Raw genomic sequence first — 12,521 nt, 5'->3', positions numbered from 1 at the left:
ACAAAAGTTGTATATATTTGACTTGGTGCACAGATAAGTATATTATCAATTCATCTCCAGTATTATTCCCATACAGTTGGAATCACTGTATCCTACCAGATGTCCTCAAATTCAGTTGCCTGTCAGTACATCACCAATTAGACTTAGTGCCACAGTGACCTCGATTTTTCCTGGTACTGAAAACTTTCTTAATCTTTCTGTAGTGTAGACTGGGAATTCTGCTCTTTAGTGGCACACATTATTTTCATATGGATATTGTTGTGAAGCAAATTTGCTTCATATTATATTGAAGTAAGCATTTCATGACATGAAATAAGCATATTTACTTGCCACAAGAAGTCCTAAGAATACTCTGCATACACCATTCCTTAAGCACACACTAGTCACTGCTGATGACTAAACTGAATGACACATTCCAGATTACGAGGCTACAGAAAGACATTCAATGATTTTTATTTCTCGAACCTGTGTGAAAAGTTTTACTGTAGTATACTCACTGTAATCTGACACCAAACACAGTGAAGTCCAGTCAAGCCTTGGTAACACTTTATAGTTTTGTGACACTTATCACATTTTGTTGGACAGTTTCCTTCTACCCAAAAATGGTGCATTACCTGCAAAAGAAAAATCTGGATATACACAGAGTTACTAAATTAACAGGTACATGGCAAAGCTAATGCTACCCCGAACTTACATCAGTATTCTTTTTAGACTTCACATATGTTTTGATGCAAGATGCAGGAGCTCTGGAGACGCAGCGTTCATGGACTGTATACTTGCAAACTGAAAAAAAGAAAGACATTATTAGATGTTGAGGCAATGGTGTTTCTCACTACATTTCTATGAAACAAATAACATTACCAGCATGTCATCTCTAAGTAATCAATCCAATCATTCAATGAAAACTCAAACTAGACTGCTTTTTCCATGGAATACAAAAGACCAATTAGAACAGGAAATATTATGCAAGTGAGAAATCCAAGAATGCACTATCATTGCATAACAGGAAATGCTTAATTAAATCAGACCTTAATAAATTTTTTCACAATAATTCCCAAATGACAAAAATATTAAAGACAAATTGGTGACTGCCAAGTGGTTTGTGTTATTTGCTAGTAGGAAAAAACATATATTTTACCAACTATAGGCATGAGAGCAGCTGGCAAGCACAAAACTAAAAGCCAATGAATTTACGTTGTTCCTACCATTAATTTATAAATCAGAAATGGCTGATAAGTCTATTTTTATTAGCAATTGTTTTCATGCATTCCATGTAATCACCATAACTTTGACTCCTGTTTTACAAAATACCAACTCCTGAAAAGCTTTTTTTTTCCCTAAGCCCTCCTACGCCAGTTTTAGTAACTGCTATTGCTGACCAGGTCTTTAAAGATCATGCTAGATGCGTTTGGAAAACCTACAATGAAGGATACAATGCAAAGCTCTCCTGACTTCAACGATACAACTGTGCCAAGATGAGGAAATAATGCTACAGCTTATGCCTGCATTCAATAGAGTCAACTATTAAAAACTGAGAATGAATTTCTCCCTGCATGGTATATGTCTCAGGCTTTTGACCTCGAGAGCAATTAAGCGCAAAGTACTTCTAAACACCTTGCTTGCACCTATTACACAAACCCAGTGGGAGGCGCAGCCATTAATCAGACAAACTGCAGGGAGTAACATTGTTGATTGGACCATGGAGGGATGGTGAGGACCCCTGTGGTTCCCCCCTTTTTTTTTTCCTCCCACACAATCTAAAATGCAAATAATGAAATCTATAGCAATGCTTTGAAAATATACTGGAGAAAAAGCTAGCTAAATAAGGAAATAGTGGAATAGTTGTGCAAGTAGACTCAGGCCTCTTGCTGCATGAAGTAATTGAAAGGAGCATGTTCTTCAGACACTCTGAGACCACTGTTCTAGGAAAATAAATGCCTAGCACAGTAATAAATACATTCTCAAAAGACATTGTAGCAGAAAAAAAATTACAAGCCTTGCAAGGCTGGTCCTTTTGGGACAGTCAAGGTAACTGGTCTACCCATTTCTGGTAACTACTGAAGGTGATCTACATTATTTTCTCAATAGAACTCTCTTTCCAACATATATGGGTCTTAGTTCTTCACAATATCAGTCTGACAAAAAAGAATATTAAATCATGTAACATTTCAAAATCTAATAGCCAGTATTTGATATACACATATTCCAGTTACTGTTATCAGCATTTAACAATCTCAAGTTGTGCAATTCCTATTTGTTTGAATTGTAATAAATGTATCTTTCCCATTTCATAGTATGGTGAATGAAATTATATGATGTGAAAATGTATACAAGGATTTACATCCAAATTATATTTCAGAGAAGTCTGTGGCCCCCAGTTGAGAGAAATGGTCAATTCAAACCCCTCATTCATTCAGACTAATCTCAAATTAAATCAATAGAACTGTACAGGCAGAAAGGTTCTCATCAGCTGTGAGAAGCTATCTTTCATACCAAAAATGGTGAAAATCGGTTGCAGTAAGAAACAGATTATTTTACCAAAAAGAAAAATAAAAGGTGACTTGGTACCATCATGAGAAGAAACAGCTGTGTACTGAAGTTCTCATTAATCTAATGGAGCAGGGCATAACACGAACCAATCACTGGAATCATCCACAAGACGTATTCAAATCAGAAAATAGGTCTCAAAAAAAGATCAATCATTGGAACACAACACAAAAGAAAGATATGGATCTTCCATTTCTGGAAACTTTCAAATGGAGATAAGGTATCTCTCAGTAAGCCTTGTTTCTCAAGAGACATGTTATGAGGTGGTGAAACACAGATGATTAGGAAATGCATAGATACAGCTCAAAGAACTGAAATGTAGTAATGGCATCTAATAGCCTAATGAAAGTCAAATTAAATGCAGTAGCTTTTCTGTGCTCCTTTTCTTAAAATATATAATCAGTGAAATACATGGATTGAGATTTATGACTACAAAACCAGTAACTATATAAAACTTTAGAACTGTTACAGAAACTTGATTTCTGGGAAACTGGGATTTTCACCTTCATAATTAACAAAACAATTCTGTGCAAAATTTGAATCAAAAACCATGGGACTTAGATCTTTGTCAGGTTGATACCTATTGTACAAAAATTAGTAAAAACAAAAGAGGAGTAACAGAAGTATAAAGCTAGAACCTAAGTCTGATACTCTCACATAAAAAATAAAACAGCAGTAGCAGTAAAGAAAAAAAGGGCAACAGACTCCAAAGCGATCTAACAGTGATAACCCTTTGAAAGCAGAAAACTCCCTCAAACAACATGTTTTACAGTCAAATCTCTTGAAAAATTAAGAAAAGAACCATGGGCACTTAAGCAGAGTAGAGGAGGGGGAGACACTAATGTGGTGGCAATGGCTTTGTAAGGGGAAGCTATTAGTTCTTTGTTATGCAGCAAGAGCAACATTTCTAGGAACAGACATGTAAGCAAAAGGACAAAGGGACATGGAAATGCTCATACTCACAAGAACAGCAGAGACCTTGCTTCCCTACTCCGATCAGCATGTTCAAACAAAGATTACAGTAGGCAGGCTTGTTGAAGTGTTTCAATCTCCATACATGCTGCCCATCATCTTTCACATTCTGTACAGGACATAAGAGAAACAGATTTCACTTAATAAAATAAACAGTGAAATATGTAAGCGCCAATAAAAATTTGTGATTTACTCAAGAACATAAAAGACAAGCTGTTACTTCATTTAAGACTCAGCACCAGATCATAGCGTAATTATTCTAAATACACAGGCAATGATATAATAAAAAAAATTCTTCAGAAGCTCATGGATATCCATGTGTTTCGAAAGCAACTCAGAAAAAATCCAAAAGGCTGCTGTCACCACTGCAACACAATGATATCAATGTAACTAAGCTGATATTAAATTACAACTAGTATTAATTTTTTTCCTAGAATAATCCTAAAAATAATGATGCTGCAGGTCAGAAGATAAAACTCCCCAAAACAAATAACAGAAGGGGTTTCCTAAAACCACACAAATATTCTTAATGACTGTCAGAATTAGTTACATATATCACATAAGTGAAACAGGAAAACCAACAACACCACAATGACTATTCCCAGCTTTAAATAAAGTTACTCTATACTTCCAATTATCTATCAAAACCCATGTCTTTAAGGGTAAGATTTACATCTTAGGCCTTTTCTCCAAAAATGGAATTCTTACATTTAAGGCTTTTTTTTTTTCAGTCAGCTGTTGCACTATACTCAAATCTTTCATGAATAAACTGATCAACTCACTGGCACTTACTACTTAGGGGCCCATTGTAATTTATGTGAATCTCTAAAATATTATCAAATCATTCATTTCATGAAACCAAGCTTTCTGTTAGATGATTCTCTTCTTCATGGAATCCTTCTAGAGCCTTTATGTTTTTTGAAGGTTTAAAAAATTATGTGTAGTTGTTACAGACACTAAATTAGTTCTCTAAATTCCTGGCTTCTTGGCAATATTGGCCATGAGGCTTTATCCTTTCTAAAATCACCAGAGGTTTTGATTCTAAAAAAAACTAGATTAACCTAATGTAATACCACTAGATTTTCAAAAAAAAAACCAACCAAACCCTAATTTCTCTTTTACCAAATATAACATCCAATGGAACACATACATTAACTGTATATATGTGTTAATGTATCAACTGTTTCCTTGTGTATTGTTGAAACTGTATAGTCTTCTTGGTCATGTCACTGCCAGAAAGAAATTGCCATACAGCTAAAGCAAGTCACACCAATCTCTGTTTCTCAGAAACCACATGAACAGCTGATTCTTATCCAGTTTCTGATTTCTCACATCAAACTACTATTACTTGTCAACATGTATACACATGATTCCTGACTAGATTTTCAATAATATTATGGTTTTCACTGATGAGAATAGTCAATGTATGTTGGTGAGCATAAATTGTAGTAAAAATTTAGCTTTATCCCATATTAGCATAAACTGTATAAGTTATGTCCTTCAAGAATCAGTATTTCTCTGATCCAGAATTAGAAGTTGATACAAATCAAATACAATGAAGACTTCGTCATCCTTGAGGGCAAAAAAGAAAAATCCTGAAGCAAAATCAGCACTCTAAGAAATTAAGAATGTTTGGCTCAAAGCTAGGTCTAAGCCAGAGCATAACTTTGAAAATTTCCTACAAGTTACCTAGGAACAAAAAAACCTGAAGTCCATTAAAATGTATTTTTTTTCTCTAATATATCAGTATCAGAGCATAAGTAATAGCTGCCCCAATATTACCAGCAGGAGTTCAAATGCCATCTCTGACAGCTGGGCAATGTCAGGGTCCCCTTTCTGCAGCAAAAGCACAGCAGATGCCTAATGTGGGATTCTCAGGCTGGCAAAGAGTGTGGAAGTTTTCCAATTTCCCCTGAAGAAGCAGAAATAGATTCTGCAGCTGTGAAGCACTAGAAGCCTGTCAAGCTCCTTCATGACTGGCAGCTGAAGAGGATGTATTCCATTAAACAGAGCTCTCTAACTTCTATTTTTCTTCCCATCTTACTATCATATTCCACACATTTTTGAAGTATTGTTAAATTATAATATAGTATGTGAATTTCAAGCCTCCTGAAAGTAGGCAATTATTCATTAGACAACAAAGACCATGTAAATCCTTCTGAGGAAAAAACAGCAGACAATGTACACTTCAATTTTAACATCACTCAGGTCATCAACACATAAATCATAAACCACAAGCACTTAAAATGTGAGCTGACCAGCCTCACTTAGCAAAATGCTTGCTGTTAAGGAAAATTAACAGAAATTCAAACTTATGTATAAACTTGCTCCTCTTCCACATTAATTTTGTACTACTTTTTCATTTTAATTTCATTTTTAAAGAATGACCGTTATATGTGAATATGTCGCTTCTTATTTGAACAGAACATATGGTCTAACTTAGCTGGCATTTTCCTTATCAGAAAAACAAACAAGTCTTGATGTGGGTGTTCTGCCAATTAAAACACTTAGCTGTGTTACAGACTGCAACTGATGCAAATCCATTACATAAACACAATGCACTTTTGGAAAAGAGCAAATTAAATTTTTGCTCTTGTGCACTGCCAAAAATAAGCAATAAAGTCCTGCATATGATTATGCATGCACATAACTTTTTAAAACACCGCCAAGAGAAAAAAAAAGACATAATATGAAACAAAGGCACCTCAATGCAAGTCTTTAAGTATGAATAAAATCCACAATTCTGACACATCAGTGCATTTACTGGCATTAACTCATTTCGCTTCCATATCCTGAGAAAGAGTTTAAAAACAAGCAGACATAAAGAAGATCACTAAGCAGGGCAGGTACAGTAAAAATCTCTTCCTCACTTCATTATACACATCACTGAAATTCAAGCCTCCATATGTCATACCCAGACTTTTAAACATAATGACAATAGTAACATTTATTTTAACAACTCTTAACTCACGATCCTGACCCTGCTACCATGGATTTGACTGCCAAAGCTACCTGACCTTAAAAAGCAAGTCAACCATAAAAGAGCCAACCTTAGAACTAGTGGAAAATTTTATGCTATCACAGACTTTAGCCATCCCTAACCTGGTTTAATATTAACTTATGTCAGCTTTTCAGATATTTGTGTATAAGGTGTAAACAAAGAGATCTTCAAGAGTCTAAGACTTAAAAAAAGTAATGAAATACCTGATAAATTTTGATCCCAGTAAATGTACTCTCTTAAAATAGCTACAGAGCATCTAAAATACCAGAATATTCAGTTTCTTTCTATGAGAAGAGTTAGGAACAAGCATCCAAGTGAGAAGGATGTTACGGAGTAGCTGTTATTTCTTTCACTGATTTGTTTCCATTTATTTTAAAAATATTTACTTGACTTGTTCAAGACAATTTTATTACTGGTTTTTAGGGTATTGCTCCATCAGTGGGGAGATGAGAAGAGTTTCCATTAAACTATCCAGCAAACACAGATGAAAACAAGTATCATTACATTCTATACTCCTTTGGTTGGTTCTTAGCAAAGAATTCATATCATGTTTTGTTTTGTTCCATTTGTTTTGGGAAGAAAGGGTTTTAAGTCTGTTTTGGGTCAAGTGGAGAGGGAGTAACCTGACTCAAGGGACACACTCTCTGGGAGGCTCACTCCTAATGTCTGAGATACTGTGTATGTGTTTGAGAAATCAAAACAAAAATCTTCTACAACCGTCATCCACGCACTCATCCAGAAACAGAAAAGGGAGCACAGGAGGAAAAATTAAATGGTTTTAAAATCTTCATAAATAGCCACAGTATAGAGTTTCCCTGGCCAAAATCTGTAACCATCTGTCATCTGCAGAGACTCTGATGCTGCAGAAATCAAATTGTAAATAACGGTAAATCTGAATACCTGCGTGAAACACCATTTACTTTACACCTTATACACAGAAGAGGTTAGTTACTCCTTACTTTTCCTGGACTTTTTTCAACCTGGAGAGAAAACAAAAGGGAAAGCGGGGCTGTAGTAAGGAAAGGCATTTGCGAAGTTGCCGCAGGGCAGCGCGGACAGGGCCGGGCCGAGCAGCGCCTCGGCTCCCGCCAGCGCGTTCTCCTCAGCGGGGACACCGCGCCCTCTGCGGGGAACACCGCACCTTCGGCGTGCCCTGCCGCCACAGCAGAGCGGCACAACAGCTCCTTCATCCCCCATGGGGAGCCTGCTTCCAGTTGGGAATGAGCTGGCACAAAGGGAGCGAGCTACAGCTCAGGGGGCTCGAGTGTGCCCTCCGCCCGTGTGGAAATAGCGCGTGGTGCATCGGAACTTTGGCCTTCCAGAAAACTCACACTTCAGAAAGGACTTCCAGAAATGTCACTCGGGACAATGAAAGGCTTGACTGTCTTTCTTCCTCGCTGAACAAAATAAATAGAAGTCTATGAAACTGCCCAGGTGTTGAGCAGGCATTTCAAGCTCCAGCCTGAAGGGATTACTCACGGTGTAACAAATGTTTGCAAGTCTCTAGTTTGGCTCCATTTTAACATACAACTCAAAAAGCATGGCAACAAAAATGTAATACACATGGCAAGAAGCACTACTCCCAACTGTGGACTCCCACTGAAACATGCTATCCCACATTCAATCAAAGGAGTTTAAAAGTACTTTTTAATTATTTGAGTACAATTTGAGCATAATATTTGCTGTTTGAGGATCCAAAGTAAAATTACAGGAGTATATCCTTACGATTTAATTGAAACATAGTCTCAATGCAACACAAATGTTTGTCCCACCAAAATTTACCTTGATTTAAAAGGTGAACTGGGTTGGAAGTTACAATTAGTGATTTAAAAGAAAGGTATATTTGCTTTATTTCAAATTATTGCTGACTTTATGCAGCATTTGCGGGTTTTAAACTTCTCTCTCACCTTAGGGCAGCTGTTCAGCAACTCTACAGTACCAGGTGCAGTGCAACCGTGACACCTAGTGGCCAGCGGAGAGGGAATCAAGTCCTTCCCTAAAATACAGCGTTTCTTTAAACACTAGCACTTCTGAACTTGCAGTTTCTACTTCCTTTTTGTGCAATCACAGACAGCAGTAATCATTTGTTACAGGAAAAGTGACACCAGATACCAAATATCTGGCATGCAATACTTTAAAAGAGAAATCAAGCGCTTCTATCAAATCATGGTGGAATAATATTGTACAATACCTACCAAAGAGCAGAATATAATGCTTATGGCTGACAAAACCCATCATTAAGAAGTCTTTTGTGCACAGATTACAAAAGAAATTTTAAGTGATGCTAGGACAGTCAATGAGCTAACTCTTCACCTTCTCTTACAATGTTAATCTATTTAAATTAATGCAGAAGCAAATAAAAATGTCAGAAACTTCAAAGGTTTCTACCGTGAAGTAGAATTAATAGCCTAGTGTTCACTAATGTGCAAAAGACCACATCCCTAAAAATCAGGAGCACTGCAGGGATGTCTCTGTCCAATTTGTGTTTGGGTGAGAGACTAACTATTGCCTTAAGATGTAAAAATAAATTTGGAAGGTTGATGAGGATTGTGAAAACTCCAGACTGAAGTGTGACACTCAGCAAAAAACTATCTCATATATTTATTCCTAAAAATTAAATCACATAAATAACAATTTCCTACATAGATAACATTTTATTTTTCTTCATGAAATTCTCACTTTACATGAGAATTTACATGAATTGAAAAAACTAAACATTAGAGTAAGAATTACTCTGTCTTAACAACAAAGATTTTAGTAGATGTCATATAGAACGCATTAGACAGTGCTAATGGGAAAAAGAGTTGTCACCCAATTACAAATGGATTATACATGTATAATACATCCAAGAGCTTTTCTTCTGAAACAAATTGGCAAATAGTACATGTATCTATCTCAGAATCCCTACAGAAAAGAACCAATTAGGCTCTTATTTAAGTTCCTTGTCTTGTATCCAAATTGCTCATTTAGAATATCAACTGCCTTCAAAAGCACCAAAAAATCAAGTATGTCATTTCTATCCTGGAACATTCTCAGACACAGAATTCTGTATTTCTAAAGTCTACCTTCATAACAACTCCAAAATCAAATCTTAGGAGGAAACAGAACATAAAGCCCAGCAAACTAAAACAAACTGGATATTAAGGTTGATTTCCTAGGGAAATTAGACTTTTTAATGCTCTTTGTCCCATTATCTTTATCAGTCTAAACTGCACCAGCAACTTTTAAATCAGTTTAGTAATCTCAAATAAATTTGAAGGGTACTAGAAAGTCTATGAAAATGCTGGGGGGGGAAGCAGAGAGAGAGAGGGAGCAAGAGAGCAAAAGGGAAATCAGGCAGATTTCCTTGTTAATTCTCTGACTTGGTAACAGGTGGTTGGTATATGCTTGTAGTTACAGCCTAACACTCTTGTCTCTCTCTGAAGGGATTACTGATGAGGTCAGAGGGCAAAGGCCACAAACCTGTAAGAGGTTAGGCTATCTCAACCCCACTGCTCATAAACACTGACTTGTTTATTCTTTTAATTTGAAATCATATAGTTCCATACTTCACTTAAATGCTCCTTCTTTTTAAATTATTCTGACTAAATCATCTAATAAAGTATGTAATAAAAACTGATTGAAAGGCTTTAAATGTAATATAGAACTTTTACACTATATTAGCTATATTTAGCTAATATAGCTATTACAGGACACTAAGGATTAAGTACAAACAATGTAGCTGAATTCTGAAAGTACTATGACAAATCTGCAACTGAACTAAGTTATCACTTAGTGATAACTTCACTGATATTAGCATATCAAATGAGACCAGCTGAAAATCTTCTTCGTACAAGCTCTATACAACAGTTAAGTGCATTACAGTGTTAATGGACCCCAACCCAAAACAAATTAAATATTCCACTCATATCATAATTTATTTAAATAAACTATAATGACAGTTCTTTGTCACTGTCATACTAGACAAGCTCTGAATTTGATCTCTTGGATTTAAAATTTTGTCATTGCAAGTTCAGTACAGAACCAATACTTACAAGAAGGTGACAGAATAGTTTGGTTGTGGGCACTTTGTGGGTGTGGGTTTTGTTAGGAGGTTTTCATGGTTTTGCTTTGGGGTTGGGGGGTGGGGGGAAGGGGAGTGGGTTTTTTGTTGTTTTTTTCCCTCTGATTTACAACATATGAAGATTACTTGGACATGTCTAAACAGCATAATCCAGTAGGTTATGCCCCTTATTTTCACCTACTAATCAGCTTGAGGAAAACCTTAAGATAATAGCACTTTTTTATTTTATTAGTGAGTCCAAAAGATTATCTTATTTTTCATTACCATAACTAAAAGGAGGTAGATAGACACTTAGAAAGCAGAGTCCTGGGAAGCCAGGTTTGCAAAATCTAACAATGGCATGCAAAAAGAAATAAGAGCATCCCACTAATGGGATTGATGCAATGGAATGAAGAGCTTGGATAATACATCAGATGCTGCAAAACCATCATAATCATGCTATCAGTTTACACTAAATAACAGACAGGTATTAGTATTGATTTCACTTTTCAATGTCCTAAAATACAATTTTATTTGAATTATGAACAAATGGAAGTAGTGTATTTTTGCTGGTTTAATGAAAAATTTAAAAATTTTGCTTTTCTTTACATATAATGGGATGGTTTAAAAAATTAAGCAGTTTTAAACATAAAAAGAAAAACAGGAGTCCTTTTAAAGGGCAGCATCTTGTCCTAGTGAATCATTAGAAAATTACTAGCAAATCAGCTCATATGTAGGTAATGGAGCTTACATAAACTATGCTTATTGCAATAAGACATTTTGCATGCTTTTATAGTATTTCTTCCATGACTGTACATTGCTGTCTGTTAAATGCATCAAATACTAGGAATACTCTTGATGACAGAAACACTGACCCATGCTAATAACAGGCTGTAGAATTTTGATCACTATTTATGCATTCTTAGTATTTCATAGTAAAGCTATGCACAACACTATAAATATCTAAAAACTAGTAAAAATATTCAAAAGGATAAAATGTTTGATAACACATCTTCTTTCTAGCAGCTTTTGCTTTAATATGAAAATAAACTCTACAGAATGATCTGCATTAATTTATGCCATAATTTAGGAGTTTCAAATTATGAAATGTAGATACTGAAAAATACTCCCAGAACACCCATGCTACCTGTCATAAAAGAAAAATCTGTACTAAAAACTACTATCAGTTATCTGTTGTAATGCTTGCTTGAGAACATTTCCAGGCCTTTGTTTAGAGTAATTCTGTGGAAATAATGGAATTCAGCCTGATAAAGATCTGCTTTTTCATGACAGCAATTTAACATTTTTCTTACTCTGTCTCACATACAGAATTAAGGAATTAGTACTACAGTGATCCAGACACACTGAAAGTTGTCTTCAATTCAGATATTTTACTTGTAATTTAATTAATTAGATTTTTCAAGACTTATATATCTTTCATTCAATAAACTCGTTTGTTACATATTCTCCTATACAAAGTATCAACCTGAGCACTCTTCATGCAAATAAAATAGCATAGAGCAACTAGAGCAGTCTAGATTGCACTAAATAGGGAACATAAATATTATTTTTTATTTTCAAGATGCGAAAATTACTTAAGAAAAGAGATTAAAAAGCAATTTAAAGGCTTTCTTTCGAATAGCAGAAATGCAGTTGAAACCCATGCTTCAATAGATGAGTTCAAAATTAGTTCAAGTATAGGACAGCAGGTGGCACTGACAACATGCCAACCTTAAAACAGCTGCATTGAACTGGTAGAGAATTGATCATACTACATCTGTACTACCTTTAATGTGAGGTTGTAAATGTAGAGAACATAAGCTCATCTTTCACAATACTCTATCCGTTGGTGTAAGTGTTTCACTCAATATTGCTTCTTACTATACTTTACTAATGTACTTACAGAGACAAAAGATCTTCACAGGGATGTATCATGACAGGACAAGAGCTGGTAATAAT

At 35.5% G+C, this 12,521-nt stretch overlaps 1 protein-coding gene across 4 annotated transcripts in view; it reads right to left on the bottom strand.

Annotated features, from left to right (window-relative positions):
• The window catches only part of DGKB (diacylglycerol kinase beta), a 329,294-nt gene that overhangs the window by 228,937 nt on the left and 87,836 nt on the right, over positions 1-12,521 (bottom strand). For all 4 annotated transcript variants that reach the window (XM_031066802.1, XM_031066804.1, XM_031066805.1 and 1 more), the window contains 3 exons: positions 3,511-3,628; positions 695-783; positions 498-614 (listed from right to left, as the gene is read on the bottom strand). In XM_031066802.1, the coding sequence (XP_030922662.1) occupies positions 498-614; positions 695-783; positions 3,511-3,628 (324 nt within the window). The remainder of the gene's footprint in view (positions 1-497; positions 615-694; positions 784-3,510; positions 3,629-12,521) is intronic.

The sequence above is a fragment of the Geospiza fortis genome, unplaced genomic scaffold (assembly GCF_000277835.1).
Source record: "Geospiza fortis unplaced genomic scaffold, GeoFor_1.0 scaffold138, whole genome shotgun sequence".
NCBI lineage: Eukaryota > Metazoa > Chordata > Aves > Passeriformes > Thraupidae > Geospiza > Geospiza fortis.
The sequence above is the reverse complement of the archived record's forward strand: the minus strand, read 5'-3'. Positions and strand labels throughout refer to the sequence as shown.